Source organism: Dama dama, chromosome 12 (assembly GCF_033118175.1).
Source record: "Dama dama isolate Ldn47 chromosome 12, ASM3311817v1, whole genome shotgun sequence".
Classification (NCBI taxonomy): Eukaryota; Metazoa; Chordata; class Mammalia; order Artiodactyla; family Cervidae; genus Dama; species Dama dama.
In genome coordinates, this window is record NC_083692.1 from 2799730 (window position 1) to 2818434 (window position 18705).

Consider the following 18705-nt stretch of genomic DNA (forward strand, 5'->3'; position numbering starts at 1 on the left):
GCCAAAGCCCAGCCCAGACCCCGGGCATGTTGGGACCCACGTTCAACTCTGCCTGCAGCAGCTGGGTCAGGGGACGCTCAGAGAGCAGACGGGTGGGGACCGCCGTGTCAGCAACTTCCAGCCCAACTTGGAGAGAGGCCGCGTGCCCCCCTGTGCCCCCTGGGGCTCACTAAGGTGCCCCCTGGGGCTCGCTAAGGTGCCCTGAGTTAGGGCAGGAGGGGGGCGGGGGCCGCCCGCTGACTGGTGTCACCCCCGCCCAGGCGCTGTACATGGACGCCGTGGAGTACTTCCCCGACGAGATGCAGGAGGTCGTGGACCTGATGACGGAGAAGGAGCTGCGGGTGCGCCTGCCGCTGGAGGAGCTGGAGCTGCTGCTGGAGGACTAGACGCCGGGTGGGGCCTGCCCTGGGGGCCGGGACCAGCCCCAAGACACGGGCACGCGTGTGCCCAGACCTCTGCCCTGCAGGGTCTTCCCTGCCAGTCTCACCTCTTGCACAGTTTTTGCACGTGCAGATAACACAAAGCTGTTGTTTTGCACATACATGTGAATATGTGCACAGACAAGAATCACGCCAAAGCCGTCATGCTCCGGGTGGGTCCTTTTGGCCCACTCTCCCCTGCCCAGCCCGGGTGAAGGTTCTTTCTGTTGGCATCCTTGGGGATCCTGCCACGTCTCCCGGCTCTTGCTGTCGAAAGAGAGGTCTGGTTACTCACCAGGCCCTCCTCCCTGCGGCTGGTGAGCCCGCTCGGCCCCTCTTCAGACCAGAGCAGCAGGGAATCGTGTCCAGCTTGGGGTCCTCAGCTGCACCACACGTGTCCTTCCTGTTCCCGAAGCTCCACTCGCGGACCTCTCGCCTGTGGACTTGGCGGCCAGCGTCGCCTGGAGTTCGTGCCGTGGAGACCCTGGGCCCGCGGCCCTGCCGAGTCAGATCGGGCTCCAAGAGGGAGGACCCCTGTCAGGGGACTGAACAAACAGGGACCCCGCTGCAGGGGAGCAGGCCCGGGTCCAGGTGCAGAGAGCGCGGCCTGCTCCTCCGTGGCGAATCCGTCTCTGCCTCAGAGACGCCGAACGTTCGCTTCTGGCCGCGTCAGCCGCGCTGCTCTCGTTCTGATTTCCAAGAGCGGTGATCGACAGCCGACGGAGCGGAAATGCTATGTCTTCTCTGAGGTCCCTTTTTAAACACAGTGGACTTCTCTGCGTTGCGCTTCTTCGTAAATCATGCTCTCTAGAACTGCTGAGAGCGAATTTCCTTGGCCGCTCGTCCAGAAAAGCAGGCGTTGTGGAACCTGGGCTAGAAACCAGCTGGGGGCACGGCGGTCTCGGGCTCCAACGCTGCACTGAGCAGAGCGCGGGGAGGAGGGAGCCAGGCGAGGGGCGGCGCCGGCGCTTCTGAACTCTGGTGAGAGGGAGGGGTGCTGACCACCGCGGGGCTGCCCCTCTGAGACTGCGTTGGGAACCCTGTCTCAGCAGCACCAGTCCTCCCTTCCTGCCCCAGACCCTCCAGGGGCAGCCCCGGCCGGGGGGTCGCAGCCTTGTTGCCTCCACAGCAGGGGTGGGCGGCCGTGTGCTCAGGAGCCAGCGGCTGCTGTTTAGAGCTGCCGCCGGCGGAGCTGTGCCGCGGGGGCGGCAGGGACGCGGCCTGCAGTGCCCCTGGTCCCCCAGAGGCTTCCCCACACCTGGGCCCACCCACTCCGGCCACGGAGCACCCAGCGTGTGGACAGGACTCCGTGTTAAGAGAAAGAACGCTTTATTGGGACGCCGGCAGCCCGCCAGGGCCCTACACGCGTGCTCCAGAGGGACGCTGGATGCTCCGCCAACCGTGGCCAGCGGCACATGGCGCCCAGGCGGCTCCCTCCCACCCTCTCCCCAGGGGCCGGGACCCTCCCAGCCTTTCCTGGAAGGCAACTCTGGTCCACTACAGATAGAGCCCCTCCGGGGTGCCTTCCTGTTTTTTATAAAGAACATTTTCCTTCGACTTTTTGAAGTCTTCATTTGTTACTTTCATTCTGCGCTCTCTCAAGGCCATCAGACCAGCTTCTGTGCAGATTGCCTGTATGAAAGAACAGTGTATTCAGAGAAGGAAATACTTTTTATACCAACAATTCAGAGAGCACTATTTGGAAATCTGGTGTTGGCATCCAGGCCAAACAGATTTTTTCAAACTTAAATGTTTCAAGCATTCTAATTATTTTCTCAAAGGACCTGAGGTGGCTTAACCTGAGAGTATCTCATTAAGGAAAAGGCCTGTCTTAGGCTCTAACTAGCTGTGTAGCCTGGCAGGTCAATAAATCCTCAAAGCTCTGCTTTCGTTAAAGGGAATAAACCTAAGAAATAGATAAAATGATATCCAGAGGCCACATACAGTGACATCCATTTCATTTACCTACAGTCTTAAGAGAAAATATATTCTGGTTAAATGTTTACAAGTTTCAGACAGTATATATTCGAATATATTCTCTTTCTCAGTAATTACTTGCCAAAAGTAAAACAAAAACCCAAGTAACACGATAAAAACACAATCCTGGCATTGCAGATTCTATCTGGTTATGGCCTTCAGCAGCACATTTACTTCAAGTGATCTGGAAAAGTGTATCTCTGCACACAAAAAACAAGTAGAAGGGTAACATTTGGTAAATGGAGGTGATGAGTATATGGGTGTTTACTATTGTTGCAGCTTTTCTGACGGCTTGAAAATTTTTTTCTAAATAAAAAATTAAGATTTTAAAATAATGTCACCTCACTCCCCCGCTGAGACCAGCCTAGTTCCATAGATGTCACTGAGACACAGTTCAGTGCAGGCAGCGGGACCAGGCCTGTGTGCGCCCCCACCTAACCGGAGCATCACCCAGGTGCCCCTGCAGGGAGCAGGCCGTGCCCAGTCACCGCTGCCACACCCCGCCCCTCAGCGTCTGGGAACACATGATAAAACAGGTACAAATCCAGCCCAGCGCCTCACCTTGATGTCAGCACCAGAGAGGTCGTCTTTAGCCATGATCAGGTCATCCAGGGTCACGTCGTCGGCCAGTGTCATCCTGCTCGTGTGGATCTGGAAGATGCGCTTCTTGGTCTTCTCATCGGGCAGGGGGAACTCGATCTTCCTGTCAATGCGGCCTGTGGACACACAAGGTTTTCAGTCACAGCCCTGGTGCCCCGGCCCTGGCTGAGAGAGGCCTCTGTCTCCTCACATGAGTCATCTCAGTCACAGTGTCCTGTACCAAATCTTAAAAAGCGTCTCAAGGCTAAAAAGGTCGGGCTATACAGAGTGCATCACAATCCCACTTAATATTATCTCAAGGGGACACAGTTTTGCTAAGTTGCTTCAAGGCAGTATTTGCCTTTGTACATATCACCTGTTAACCCATCCTCCCGAAAGTGCCCTTTAGAGATACAAAACCACGTCAGCGCATTCACGCTCCCTGATGGAGCCCGCGAAGCCTGACCTGGTCTGATGAGGGCCGGGTCCAGGGTCTCTATGCGGTTTGTGGCCATGATGACTTTCACGTCTCCCCTCGAGTCAAACCCATCCAGCTGGTTCAGCAGCTCCAGCATCGTGCGCTGAATCTCTCTCTCCCCGCCCGAGTTGGAGTCGTACCTGAGAGAAGCCGCCAGGGGGCATGAGGACCCTGCCCGGCTGGTGAAGGCACTCGAGACACGGCTGTCTCCACCCGTGTCTCTCCACCCAGAGCCCAAGCTGAACACCACAGTATCTTCTTTGTGGTCATTTTCATGCCTGAAATTGTATCATTTTTATTCAGTCTCCACGTGTGCGCTCCTCGGGGGCAGAGACTCATCTTCACCGCTGTCTCCAGAGTTTGAAGGGTGCCGGGCTCCGAGCCGGTGCTCACGGCATGGCTGTGGACAGACCGAATCCACTGACGGGGAGTTGCTGCCTGTGCACGGGACGGCGGAGCCCCTGGCATCCGTGGGGAGCGGCACAGGGGGACCTCGGCAAACCAGCACGCAGCCTCTCCTGGGCCTGCCCACAGTCATTCTCAGAGCAGAGCAGCACAATCTACCCCTTAATGACACAAAAGAGGGAAGAGAAAGTCTACCTTTTCGTCCCAATAGCATCAATTTCATCAATAAACACGATGGATGGTGCGTGTTCTTCGGCAACTCGAAACAGTTCCCGAACGAGTTTGGGGCCATCACCCAGGTACTTCTGAATAAGTTCAGAGCCAACCACTCGCAGGAAAGTGGCTGAGGTTTGGTTTGCTACTGCTTTGGCTAATAAGGTTTTACCTATTTTAGATTGAAAAAGAAAAAGGGAAAAAAAACCTTAAGTGCGGTTTTAACATTAAGAACTGGTGGATCCCTCTATGAAAAGCATGTTCTCAAAGCAGATAAGGAAATTAAAAAAAACCTAAAATACATATTTTGATTATTTTTAACTGTCTTCCTAAATTCATCATGATAACATCAGAAAATACTTTTATTGCAAGTTACTCAAAGTTGCATATGATATTCACCTGACCCCATTCAACCAGGGTTAGAGAACCAAACAACTCCTACAAAACTATCGGTGAGGAGAACAGACCCGGGAGCACCAGGTTTGACTGAAGGACAGAGGGTCCCTGAGCAGGCCCGCAGCCCCAAGGCTACCTGAGGGCGTGCCCGGGCTCCGGGCGCTGAGCCAGGACCCGCTCCTGAGGAAGCCCGAAGCTGAGCGCCGCTGGGAGCTCGAGACTTCCCTGTCTGTGCCGCGCCCTGGTGGGGCGCTCCTCACTGCTCTCAGGACAGCCCTGACACTTCTCTCTGAAGTGGAGAACCAGAGTCAGCAAGGGTACCCACCCTGAGAAGAGAGCGCAAGACCACCGCCCTGGGACGGCGAGACCTGGGAGAGGCCCACCCCGGGCCTGTGGGGGAGGGGGGCTGGCCGGGGACACAAAGGATCCTGGGCCAGTGGGAAGGGGGCAGAGATCTAAGCTCTGCGCCAGTGAGGCAGTGAGCTCCTCAGGCGGGCAGGCAGCGGCAGGTTCAAATGCTCATGAAAGGGCTGGACTACTCCCTGAGGGCGTAGTTAAGGGCGGCAGACAGAGACCAAAAGGGGGACCCCTGAGTGCCGCTGGCCTCTCCTGAAACCTCCCGTCCTGGGCGGTGAAACGAGAGGAGCTCCCTGCCTCGGCACAGTCTCCCCGTCCCTCCCCGCGGCGGGCCTCCACACAGACCCTCCTGGGGACACGGTTCAGTTCACACAAATGACCTCCCTTCCTCTGGAGCTTACAGAGCAGTGAATTTACTAAGCCCTGAACTCACTGAGGTCAACCCAGCGCCTAATGGACCAAATATGTACATGCATTTTCATCTTTATCCGTTCATTCACCCGACGTGACACTCCTTCAATCGCCAATGGCCCGGGAGAGTGCACGGGTCTGAGCCGCACAGGACCGCTCTTACAGCCCTGGGCCACACCGCACCTCTGCTCCCCACCTCTGCTCAGAGTCCTCAGGGGAGGGAGCAGGCATCGGCGCTTTCTAAGGCTCCCAAGGGGATGCCAATATGCTGCCAAGGTGGAGCACCCTGTTCCTATTTTTTCTTACAAACTATTTTCAATAGACTTACATTACTGTTAACCTTGAAAAGTACTATTTTACAACATACACATGTAGCACATCTGAGTAAACCACAGGAGTGCTGGGGAACTGGACATGCATTCACACCAAGCAGGCACTTTTGGGGGGGTGTCTCCTGGTGTTTACTTTCTACTGTGATTCCTACAACTGTTGTTAACATACTAACTCTGTGAGGTCTACAATCGTGAGCCTGAGACAGTTCAGTTTCTTAGCACACCTATTAGACAGCATGATGTACTTTCATGTGATAAGTGTGTTTCCAGAGGAGCTGCTTATTCACAACGTCTAATATGTCACTTAGAGCACATTTTTAAACTAAGGATTTGAGGCCCCCTGACTCAATGGCTAAGTGATTATAACCAGCTAATGCTGCAGCTCAAGAAACGAGCTCAGTGCCTGGAAAGCGACCAATGCAGAGTACACACCTGTGCCGGGCGGACCATAGAGAATGACCCCCTTGGGGGGCTTGATCCCCATCTCTTCATAATATTCAGGATGAGTGAGAGGAAGCTCCACAGATTCCTAAATAAAACAAACACTTGGTAAAAATGAAAGGCTTTCCTACTGAAATGTATCCTATTCATTAACTGGCATCATGGGTATGTCACTTGCAACAAAAAAAAGCTAAAATTTCTATTGTTCTTGTCAGAGACAATGTCTGACTCCCAGCGGCAGCAGGGACACACTGCAGAGGGTCTCGGTCCCGCGGGGGCTCCCAGCGCCCTCCCGTCTTCTAACCGCACCCGATTTCCCGGAAGAGTCAGCCTTGAGTATCATTTAACAGTAACATTTGCCCTTCCTGAGCAAAAGGAATTTGAAGTTTAAATTCACCCTTTTCAGTGAAACTGCAGGCAGCAGCTGGCAAGGTTTTCTGCTGCTGACCCACCTCAAGACATGATGGCTGTCTTCCAGCTGTCTGAGAGTCGCCATGGAGCTCTGTGATGGCTCCGAACGCCCTTCCTACAGATGAAAAGCCTGCAGAGGGCTGCCCCCGTGTGCCCCCACCCCAGGACCATGGCAGGAGCTGGGACTACGTTCTAGACCCAGCACTGTCTGCACGCCACCACCCTACCCCAGACATCACTTGGGGGTTTGTGTAGCCACAGCTGGAATCAACAAATTGGAAACAAATTCACACAGATAATCATTAAATGTTACACATAAAATGTATTAAGCGGCAGTAAGAACTATCATATAATTTATTCTTACTTCTGTCACTGAACTCAATATTAGCAACACAAAATCCTGCCACTGGCAAGCTCCGAGTCAGTTACTGGTCTGATAATAAAGAAAAAAACAGGATTTCCCAGGTGGCCCCGTGGTCAGGAATCTGCCTGCCAACGCAGGGGCACAGGTTCGATCCCTGCTCCAATAGAGTCCACGTGCTAACGCAGCCAAGCCCATGTGTCACAGCTGCTGAGGCCTGCCTGCTCCAGGGCCCTCTACGAGAGAAGCCACATAGAGATGCACGCGCCACCATGGAGGCGCCCCGTTTGCCACAACTAAAGAAAAAGCCCTGGCACGGCAGCAAAGGCCCAGCGCAGCCCAAAACAAAGTCAGAGGAGAAGCGTGCCGAACAACGCCCAGCACCCCACAGTGAGAAAGCACAGGGCTAGACCCAGAGCTGCTTCCCAGACGTACCTTGATTTCCTGGATTTGGTTGTCCAGCCCCCCAATATCAGCATAGGTCTCCTGGGGCGCCTTTTCCACCTTCATCACCGTGACCAAGGGATCCGTGTCGTCCATCAGCACCCCGATCACCGCGTGCACCTGACAGGAACCAGGGAGCTTTAACACCGGATCCTGAGATGCACCGCCTGTTTACGCGGAGGTGGCAACCACAGAATTCTCTCTGCCCTCAGGAGCGCTCCGGGGGTCGGCGTCCACGGGACAGGTGGACAGACTAAGAGGAAAGAGACAGCGCTCGAGGGGCTTTCTGAGACCGCCACCTGACCTTGTGGTTGAGCAGGACCGAGCAGCCGGGCTCCAGCAGATCCTTGTCTACAAACGAGAGGATGCTGACGTAGTGCTCCGAGCCCACCGACGTCGACACGATGGCATGGTTGTCGTCGATGATCTCCTCCAGGGTTCCTACCGACATCGGGGTCCCCCTCAGGTCATCCACCTTCGACCTTTCCTCCTACGTGAGAGCAGGCCAAGGAGAAAAAGCAGCTTAGACCGAAAAAGCAGATAAGCTGATGGCTCACTTGATTTAAACGCGGTTGGTGCTTTTAAAAAGCAGCTAAATAATAATTCATTAAAGCCTGAAAGGTTCAGCTATTTAGTTCTAAATAGAATTCAATTTGTAAAAGAAGTTATAATAATTTCTCAATTTACCTCTTGCTTTTCTTCTAAAGGCTTCATTTGCTCCTGATTTCTAATGAATTCTTCCTCCATGAGAAGATAGTCTTTAATTCTCTCTAGCTTCAGTAATTTTAACCGGCACTGAGTGTGAGGTGTCACTGTAATTAAAAAAATAGTCTTATTATACTTGGAGCCTGAAGTCTGCAATTAATTCAGTTCCCCTTGGAGGAGGAGAAGTTAACACTTAAAATAAGCCTGTTTTATTTTAGTTGGATAGTCTCGGAGAAATGCAGGTTAGTGACCCTAAGCAAGCAGGTGCCTAAAGGCAGAGGAGAGAGGGATGAACAGACAGAAATCCCACCGTTACCACATACTAATTATCCGTAACTTGACTCTGGTTTTGAACTTTATATGCTCTTCTGCTGGTCTCATGACCTTTTCTTTATCAATAACATCCTGACTCACTACAATAGGTTAATGGCACATTTTTAACTGCCTGACTCAATTATTAACTGAGCACTATTTTAAAAATCAGTTTACTGCACCTAAGTCGGAAGAGCCTGGTCTAGGTGGTAGATGAGGGTGGTGGAGGTTTCTGAACTGAAGTCTGCAGGGGCAAGATGCAGGCGGCTATGAAAGGACTGGAGAAGCACGTTTTAAGCAGGGGGAAGCAGAGTCCCTGATGCGCGAGGCAGAGCGTGAATGACACACGAGGGGTGAGAGACCCGGGGTGGAGAGGTGGGCTGAGTCTGCCACCTGTTCTGAGTCTTACTCCTTATTTAGCAGGAAGACTTGAAAAATTTTACATTCAGGCATAAACTCATGCTGTGAATTCCAATACAGTGGCATTCCATTTTTTCATGAAATGTATCTCTAAGGTAACCAAGCTCAACCTGTGTTTTCTACCCTAACCTTGTACTCTAATACCCTAGAGAAGCTGCTAATCTAAAGGAAATTAATGGACTTTCTTGAAGTGAGACAGTGTTATCCTCTGTATACTGTTAGAACTAAAATATAGCTTCTACTCCAACCTAGAGAATGCCACACACAGTCACAGGCCTGGAGCTTCAACCTCACGCTACCTCCTGTCTGTCCACACTCAGCCCTCTAAGCTGTACACAGAGACGGCGCCCCGGGACCTGGAGCCGCATCATTACCCAGGGGCAGTTTGCTGGCAGCATCTGGTCCCTTTGTCTTCTTCTTCTTTTTCCCAACTCGAGTTGGTACCGGAGGTTCATATTTCTTTTTCTTGTCCTTGGGTTTTCAGAACAGCATAGAAAAAACAAAATCACAGAGATCATATTAAAACACAAATGTATTTCTGCAGGACCGTCATCTATTTCCAGGTGATATAATTTTCCCTGTCTTTTAGGATGTTATTAAAAACACTCCTTAAAAAAAAAAAGAAAATCTGTTTTTCATTCTTTCCATTTTTACGTGTGAACGTAATTATCTTTTTTTAAAAATATATAATACACAGTAACAGATCATTCAGCAGAGACATTACTCTGCTGACAAAAGTCTGTCTAGTCAAAGTTATGGATTTTCCAGTAGTCATGCATGGATGTGAGAGTTGGACTATAAAGAAAGCTGAGCGCAAAAGAATTAATGCTTTTGAACTGTGGTGTTGGAGAAGACTCTTGAGAGTCCCTTGGAGTGCAAGGAGATCCAACCAGTCCATTGTAAAGGAGATCAGTCCTGGGTGTTCATTGGAAGGACTGATGCTGAAGCTGAAACTCCAATACTTTGGCCACCTGATTCGAAGAGCTGACTCACTGGAAAAGACTCTGATGCTGGGAAAGACTGAAGGCAGGAGGAGAAGGGGACAACAGAGGATGAGATGGTTGGATGGCATCACCGACTCGATGGACATGAGTTTGGACAATCTCTGGGAGCTGGTGATGGACAGGGAAGCCTGGCGTGCTGCAGTCCATGGGGTCACAAAGAGTCGGACACTACTGAGCGACTGAACTGAATAGATCATTCAATAAGGAACAGAGGTCAGAATTCAGAGTTACATGCCAGAAGTTGGAGTTAAATAATTTGACACAACTTTTCACACCTAAGGATATTAAACACTAAAATCACAGACAATTTAACACTTCTGGAATGTTTTTACTTTTATACCTCTAAAAATTATTAATTCCTTAATATCTACTTGATGGTCAATAATCTTTTGTAAAACATGAAAAGGGTATTTGAATTCCCAGAGAACTTCTCAGCTGAGATCTGACATTTCCCATAATTTACTCACATCACAGACATCTGGCTTCATGTTTATTTACCTTGTCATCCTTCTTGCCACCTCCAGGACCATGACCACCACTCTGACTTTGACCCTGAAAGAAAAAATTTAAGCAGAGGTATAAATTCAGGGGGGTTTCCCTGGTGGCTCAGTTGTAAAGAATCCACCTGTAATGCAGGAGACGCATGTTTGATTCCTAAGTCAGGAAGACCCCCTGGAGAAGGAAATAACAACCCCCTCCAGTATTCGTGCCTGGGAAATCCCAAGGATAGAAGATCCTGGTGGGCTACAGTCCATAGGGTCTCAAAGAGTCAGACACAACTTAGTGACTAAGCAACAACAACATAAATTTAGAATACCATCACTTCAAAAAACCCTTATTCTCCTGTGATTCTAAGACACCAACACTTCCCCCTCATTTTAACATTTCTGAACTCAAGATACACCTTGCAATCAATGTGTAAATTTAACATGGCAAAATTTCTTTTTACCGAAAAGCTATTAGTAGATCAGCGCTGCACCTTGCCAGACTGCATCTTAAATCAAGGACAACTTTATTAAGAAAAAGATGTAATATGTTATAAGGGCTTCCCAGATGGAGCTAGTGGCAAAGAGCCTGCCTGCCAATGCAGGAGACAGTTTCGATCCCTGGGTCAGGAAGATCCCCTGGAGGGCATGGCAACACACTCCATGGAGAATGCCTGGAAAATCCAGTGGACAGAGGACTCTGGCAGCCTATAGTCCATGGGGTCGCAAAGAGCTGGACACGAGTGAAGTGATTTAGCATGCATGCACGCACAATGTGTCATGAGACTGAGATCCTAACCATCCCTACTTGAGGGGAAGGTATAGGGCTGGACATTTTCTAATATAAAACTACCTAGCTGAGGCCACCAAGAGTATGAAATTGGGCCACGATGAGAGCTAAATCATTTAACCTATTCAACAATCACTTATCAATCACTCCTTACCAAGGACACACCAAGACCCAGGAGACTTTGCTCTCAACGGCCGGTCCATTGAGAGATCTCTCAGTGGCAGATCTAAAGTCTGGGCACTCAGGCAGGTCCCTCTTCCCAATTTAAAAAGCTGAATCACCTTAAGCTATCAAGAACTTAGTGTATTAGTAAGTTCAGGAGAATTTCTGATTTTAAAACAGACCCTTCAGGTACAGGACAATGTCTTACACAGAGTAAGGTCTCAGAAACAACAGCATTTTAAATAAGCAATAGTGAATTTACTTGATTAGAAAGCCCTCTCAGCCCCCTCACATCACTTCCACATAGGCACCTGTAAGTTAAATCACGAGCTTCACTATCAAGACAAAACAACTCCCTAAAGGAATTAAGGTTGAATCTATTTCCCTATTTGCAAGATTCTTAAAACTTTGTACTTTCTTCTGAAGAAGGTAATTAAGGGCTCTGAGAAATTTGGGGAAACACAATTAGTTTTACTGCTATAAGCCACCCAAGTTACAGGCCTTTAACAATTCCTTATACCCCTAAGGAAACGTGCTGGTGACTGGGGCAACTACTGTCTGTGGTATGTTGATTACGTGCCTAAGTCTGTACAAGACACTTTCCTTCACTATCATATTTACACCAGACAATTCTTAAAGGTAGGTTTCATTATTACTACTTTCTAGATGAGGAATTGCAATGCGCCTAAGAACATAGGCTATGGAAATAAATGCATCCAGGTTTGAATTCCGACTTCATTCCTAATAGTCTATGTGACCTCAGGGAAGTTAAGTCACCTCTCTGAGCCTTGGTGTCCTAACTGGAAAGCAGGGATAATATTAGCTCCTCTATGTTGCTGAAAGTGGGTAATGGATGTATAACCACTTTGAATCTGCATGACTCACAGAACCTACTCACCAACACAACGTTATGCTGAATAAGAAATGTTAGGGTCAGGACCTCAGGGTGGTTAAAAAGTTTGGGCTCCGAAACAAAATCCATCTTGGTTCAGGTCTCCCCTCTGTCCCCCACCCCCCCAATCTCTGTTTAAAATCCACCCTGGTTCAGGTCTCCCCTCTCCTGTCCCCCCATCTCTGGCTTTGTCCAGGCTGCCGTATCTTACTGGACCGCTTGTCTCCCAACTGAGGTTTCCAGGTCTAGTCTCTTCCCTCACCCATTCGGATAGTACCTTCTACAACAAAGATCTGACCCTTTCAATCGCCTCAAAAACCTTCAACTACTCCCTAGCATTTATGGCGTAATGTCCAAACTCTCCAGCTTGGCACGCCTGGCCCTTGCCAAACTGGCTTCAATTAACCTTTCCAGGTTTGTCTACCCGTCCCATGACCATTAGGTCTGGCCCCACTGAAGGACATTTCCCCAAGTCAGTCCCAAACTTCTCCATGTCTGGGGCATTTACATGATGTTTCTCAGCCTCAAGTTAACTATATGTGTTATACTAAACACTAAGCGGTGTACTAAACAAACAGATCCTCTGAAGTTGCCACTATCATTACCCCTAGTCTACAAATAAGGAAATCGAGGCTCAGAGAGGTTAAGTGACTTGACAGCTGTCACAAAGCTGGTCGGAGAGACAACACACTCCCGGCCACTGGACACCAGTATCTGTGCTCCTCTACTGCATGGGTCACTGGTACATCACAGCACACCCGCAGGCCCTGTCTCAGGTTCTTCCTTGGTAAACTGAGGATAATAATAATTACCTCCAGGGACTGTTGAGAAGAATAACGAGCAAATGTTGGAAAAGTACTTGCCATGTGCTTGTCAGGCCTAGAATACTGCTACCAAAAAGTCCTTCCAAGACCTGCTTGAATCTGTGGTGGGACTAGCTGCTGCTCACCATACAGACCAAATATATTCCCCGCTCAGGCCCCTTGCACTTCCAGTCCTACCAGGACCAGTCTTTCTCGGATGTTTGCACAGGCTCCTCTCTCACTGGATTCAGGTCTCCCCTCCTCACTGAGGTTCGGTGACACCCGGTGTAAAACAGCCACCTCTCCCGCCCTTACATAAAGCAGCCACAAGCAAAGGCGACTCGCCCGTCCCCCTCTCTTTTTTTAACCTGCCTTCTAGAGAATGCAAGCGTCAAGAGGCAAAGACTGGGTCAGTCTTGCCCGTCCTCTGTATGTGCAGCGCCCAGAGCAGAGCCTAGACGCCCCCGCCCCCCGCCCTCAAAGAGCGGCTTCAACCCGGGAGCTAAGAAACCAACGCGAGCTGAGCGAGGCCCCGAGGGGCCGTCCGCTCCGAGCGCCCCGTCAGAAGGGCGTCCTGAGGCGCCTGTCCACCGTCCCCGCGCCGCGCGCCCCCCCCCCCCCCCCCCGCTCCCACCGCCGCCTCCGCCGCGCGGCCCCGAGGCGCTCGGCCCGGTGACTCGAAGAGGCTTCGGCCGAAACTCCCCGCGCCGAGGGGCAGCGCCCGGCTGGAAAGGGACAAAGCCAGCCCACCTCAGCCGCCCCGCCGCCCCAGGGGCCCTCCCGGCGCCGAGACCCGGGCTCGGGGAAACGCCGGCCGGCCCCCCGTGGTCCTCAACACGCTCCCCAGGCGCCTTCGTGCCTCCCCGGAGACAGGGGCGGAGGGCGGACCCGGTGCCTCTGGCAGCGGCCGGCTTCTCTCGCCGTGGGCCGCCTGCACCCATCGCCACGGTCAGCCGAAGCCCTTAGTCACTCACCATCTTGCTCCGGCCGCTCGAGCCGCTGCCGCCGCCGGAAGTGCGCCGCCAGGGCGGTGCGTCAGGGGCGGAAGTTACCGGGGGCGCCACGGAAGCCGACAGGGGCCAAATCTCGCGGGGACCGGGTTGCGCCCTCTGGGCCTGTGCGAGCGGAAAGGCGGTGATGCTCTAACTGACAAGGGAGACGTGGGCCTTATTGAACTTTCACTTGAAAAAAATGTCTAAATCGCAGTTATTAGGTTACTGTCAACAAGTTAAGACAATGACCTCGACTGTCAAAGACAATGGTGAAGATATAGAAGTGAAATGAAGTGAAGTCGCTCAGTCGTCTCCGACTCTTTGCGACCCCATGAACTGTAGCCTAGGGGGCTCCTCCGTCCTTGGGATTTTCCAGGCAAGAGTACTGGAGTGGGTTGCCATGTCCTTCGCCAGAGGATCTTCCCGACCCAGGGATCGAACCCCGGTCTCCCACATTGTAGGCAGACGCTTTACCGTCTGAGTCACAAGGGAAGCTATAAACAATTTTGAAGATATAAACAATTTTGTGAAAATATAAACAATTTTAAATAGGCCAAAATCAATCTGAGACCTTGCCTTAACTTCTCCACGAACCTGAGTAGCCTTTGGAACCGCGAGGTTGACATACTTTTGCACCAGCATTTCACGTCTAATTTGGTCTCTGGAATTAATCTGCTCATCTGAGAAGGTGTCTCATGAAGCATCTAAATCTGGTGGTTTGTTTGTTTTCCTGATGACTTATATGACATCCGGTCAAAATGCCGAATGTTGTCTTAAAAGTCCTCATCTTGCACCGGTTTGTACCTTCATTTATTACATCCGTCAGGGCATCAGAAAGAAACAAAGCGGGGACTCCCATGGCTGTCCAGGGACTGAGACTCCCTTCCAGTGCTGGGCAGATAAGATCCCATGTTCAGTTCAGTTCAGTCGCTCAGTCGTATCCGACTCTTTGTGACCCCATGGACTGCAGCACGCCAGGCCTCCCTGTCCATCACCAACTCCCAGAGTTTACTCAAACTCATGTCCATTGAGTCGGTGATGCCATTCAACCATCTCATACCCTGTCGTCTGCTTCTCCTCCCACCTTCAATCTTTCCCAGCATCAGGGTCTTTTCCAATGAGTCAGCGCTTTGCATCAGGTGGCCAAAGTGTTGGAGTTTCAGCTTTAGCATCAGATCCCACATGCCACCCTGCCAAAAATATCGAAAACATAAAACAGAAGCAGTTTTGTAACATTCAAAACAGCCTTTAAAAAAGAAAATAAAGATGGCAAGCAGCCTTTTAGTCTCCAGAAACTTCCATAGCAGGTGTTCAAAACACTGAACTGGAGAGATGGATTTGTCTGATCTGTCCCGCAACCCCCTGCCCAATTTTGAAACACAAAATATTTAACTAACACACAACAGGAAATTACTCTTTCCATTTCATCACCACTAAAATGCTGTAATGGAAAGTGTTGATATTGCCAGGCTCCACTAACAAAGCTGGCATCCACTTCATGTATGAAATGATGCGATAGGTTAGGGGCAAGACAGCTCTCCCTTCACGACTGCTGAAAACGATTCCAGAGCGGTGCAGAAAGTCTAGACAATCTGCGTGTAATCTGAAGAAGTGTTGTGTTCCTGAGATGTCATCACATTTGAAGAACATGGGCTAATAGTCTCAACTTAAGTTATTCTGGAGGATATTCACTAAGAAGTGCTTCTTAACACAGAGCAAACCTGGTCGTCTCTTTTCTCCCCATCACGGACGCCCGTATTCACTCAGCTGACAGCCATCAATGCATAGGAAGAAACCAAAAGTTCAGGATATCTCTCCGCAATATATTAAATCTTCTATTTAAAAAAGAAGAACAGTTGAACAGGCAATCAGCTCAGGAGTTAAGAGTGTGGGCTGCCACTTTCAATCTCCTTCCTGGCCTTCTCGCTGAGGAGCTGTGTGGTCTTGGTGAGCTATTTAAGTCCCTTTGTGACTCAGTTCTGCATTTGTGAAACTCAAATGTTTGCATTCAATAAATTAGGAGCTTGGGATTAACATAAACACACTATTATTAGTGTGTGTGTGTATATATATACATATATGAATAGATAACCAACAAGGACCTACTATATATGGGGAAAGAATCTAAAAAAAGAATGAATATGTGTGTGAATATATACATTGTTATATATATGGACACACAACTGAATCACCATGCGGTACACCTGAAATTAACACAACATTGTAAATCAACTATACTCCAATAAAATTTTTAAAAAATGGTTATTCCTTCACAGGGTACCTGTTTCAGGGCTAAAGTGCCTAGAATTTTAAGCATCAGCTATAATTATTAGTAGTAGTATTTTTTAATACACAAGTTTCTCCTGGTTTCCTCATTCTCTTTTATATCAGATGGTCACATGTTGCTCACAAAATTTATAATCTGTTGGTGCAAAGCAGAGAAACATGAGCTTCTGCTTCCTAAGCCAGGATCAGAAACTAGCTTCACGGGGCAAGGAAAGATCCCAGGACCTAGAACATAGACTCGATAGAGTCCGTGTATTGTAGTTAGGAAGGAAACCTGAGATTCAGAGCTTGGGACCAGACCTAGAGGGGCGGGATAGTGGGAATGAGAGAAAGGCTTAAGAGGGAGGGGATATGTGTATACATGTGACTGGTTCATGTTGTTGTACAGCAGAAACCAACACAAGATTGTAAAGCAACTGTGCTCCAATTAAAAAAAGAATAGATAATGTGTATGTGTGAAACTGAATCACTTTGTTGTACACCTGAAACTATCGTTAACAGTGTTAATCAACTATACTCCAATATAGCATGTTCTTCTTCTTGTTGTTGAGTTGCTTAGTTGTGTCCACCTTTTTGTGACCCCATGGACTGCAGCACGCCAGTCTTCACTCTGTTCTTCACCAACTCCTGGAGCTTGCTCAAACTCAGGTCCGTCTCGTCAGTGATGCCATCCAGCCATCTCATCCTCTGTCGTCCCCTTCTCCTCCTGCCCTCAATCCTTCCCAGCATCAGGGTCTTGCCCAATGAGTCTACTCTTCGCATCAGGTGGCCAAAGTACTGGAGCTTCAGTTTCCACATCAGTCCTTCCAATGAACACCCAGGACTGATCTCCTTTAGGATGGGCTGCTTGGATCTCCTTGCAGTCCAAGGGACTCTCAAGAGTCTTCTCCAACACCACAGTTCAAAAGCATCAATTCTTCGGCACTCAGCTTTCTTCACAGTCCAACTCTCACATCCATACATGACCATTGGAAAAACCATAGCCTTGACTAGACGGACCTTTGTTGGCAAAGTAATGTCTCTGCTTTTTAATATGCTGTCTAGGTTGGTCATAACTTTTCTTCCAAGGAGCAAGCATCTTTTAATTTCATGGCTGCAATCACCATCTACAGTGATTTTGGGGCCTCCAAAAGTAAAGTCTGTCGTTGTTTCCACTGTTTCCCCATCTATTTGCCATGAAGTGATGGGACCGGATGCCATGATCTTAGTTTTCTGAATGTTGAGTTTTAAACCAACTTTTTCACTCACAGAATTACTTGGTACTTAAAACAGTACCTGGCCTGTAGTAAGTACTGTCTATATTTATGTGAAACTATTTTTTAAATAAAAGATGTAGGTAAAATGACTGAAAGTTCGATAACCTGCTACTAGAAGCAAACCCCAGCTTTAGCGCCCAGGCTGCTGTGACTGTGGGTGTGTCTCCTAAAGCTGGTGACAAGGACTGTGACCGGTGCCTGCAGTTTAGAAGCTCACCAGCAGGGGGCGCCATGCAACCAAATATTCCCAGCAGTCGGATCATTAATAGATTTTCCTTGTAATTTTAATTATTAACTAAATAGATTATTATTAATATTTACCTTGCCTTTGGAGGTGCTGCTCCTCCGAAGTACCCAAGCTGCGCCCGCTCCCTCTCTGACATGCCTTGCTCACCCAGTCCTCACTTGTGCCTGCTTCGGGCATTTGATCCCCGGTGCCCACTGGCCACCTTGTTAGACAGGGGCTCAGATGACCCCACAGGATGCTCTGAGTTTATCCTATTACCCCGCCCCCACCCCCTCCCAGTGTGCAGATGAGAAGCTGGGGCCCAGAGACATTAAATGAGGTGCTCGAGACCACATCACTAATGGGCAGTCAGGTCCAACCTAGACACGCTGGCTCTCAACCTTATTTTCATCTTTTTTTCAGAGGAAAATACAGAGGGTTTTAGAACCGGGATGCAGCGTCAAGTTCACAGTCTACACTTCCCCAGCGGTTGCTCAGTGTCTCAGCCAGCCCCTGGGGGGCCCATGACCTCTGTTTGGGGACATCTGTGCCTGGCTTCCTCATACTTAACTTTCAGGTCTCAGACGCTGCGGGGAGCTAGCCAGAACTGCAGAGCTGGTACGAAGAATATTTAGAGGCTCAAAACGTGTGAGAGTCAGCAGAGGCAGTAAGAAATCATGGAGCTGCCTTATCTGACTGAAAGCTGCAACTCCTGGGAAATGGGCCTTCCCTGGTGGCGCTAGTGGTAAAGAACCCGCCCGCCAGTGCAGGAGACACAGGAGACGTGTGTTCGATCCCTGCGTTGGGAAGATCCCCTGGAGGAGGGCATGCAACCCACTCCAGTATTCTTGCCTGGAGAGTTCCATGCAACTAACACTTTCTGGGAAATGAGGCTGCCATGAATTTCTCTTGGGGAGCTTATTTCCAGCAAACTTGCCATAAATCTTCCCTCTGGAGGAGTTTTATGGCCCTGAAGAAGACAGAAAGCCTACTCAAATCTGCATAGACAAATACCATCACAAACTTTCTTATCTCTCATTTGTTCTCCTAAAATATGTTTGTCTTTCCTAAAGAAACCTATTTGTTCTTCCATGGAAGCCTTTTCTCATCCCTCCCTTTCCCCTACTACTAAATAAGGCATATAGCCT

The 18705-nt window shown here is 49.6% G+C and overlaps 2 protein-coding genes across 2 annotated transcripts in view; one reads left to right on the forward strand and one right to left on the reverse strand.

Annotated features, from left to right (window-relative positions):
* The window catches only part of NRDE2 (NRDE-2, necessary for RNA interference, domain containing), a 45530-nt gene extending 43554 nt beyond the window's left edge, over positions 1-1976 (forward strand). Inside the window, exon 14 of the mRNA XM_061156431.1 lies at positions 261-1976. Within this exon, the coding sequence (XP_061012414.1) occupies positions 261-386 (126 nt within the window). The 3' untranslated portion in view covers positions 387-1976. The remainder of the gene's footprint in view (positions 1-260) is intronic.
* Positions 1732-13830, reverse strand: PSMC1 (proteasome 26S subunit, ATPase 1). Its single transcript, XM_061156432.1, has 11 exons — positions 13772-13830; positions 10164-10217; positions 9036-9132; positions 7912-8036; positions 7529-7714; positions 7216-7344; positions 6000-6096; positions 4054-4243; positions 3442-3593; positions 2958-3112; positions 1732-2051 (listed from the first exon to the last, which is right to left on the reverse strand). Exons 1-11 carry the CDS (start codon positions 13772-13774, stop codon positions 1917-1919), a joined length of 1323 nt encoding a protein of 440 aa, XP_061012415.1. The 5' UTR covers positions 13775-13830; the 3' UTR covers positions 1732-1916.
* Positions 13831-18705: the final 4875 nt, after the last annotated feature.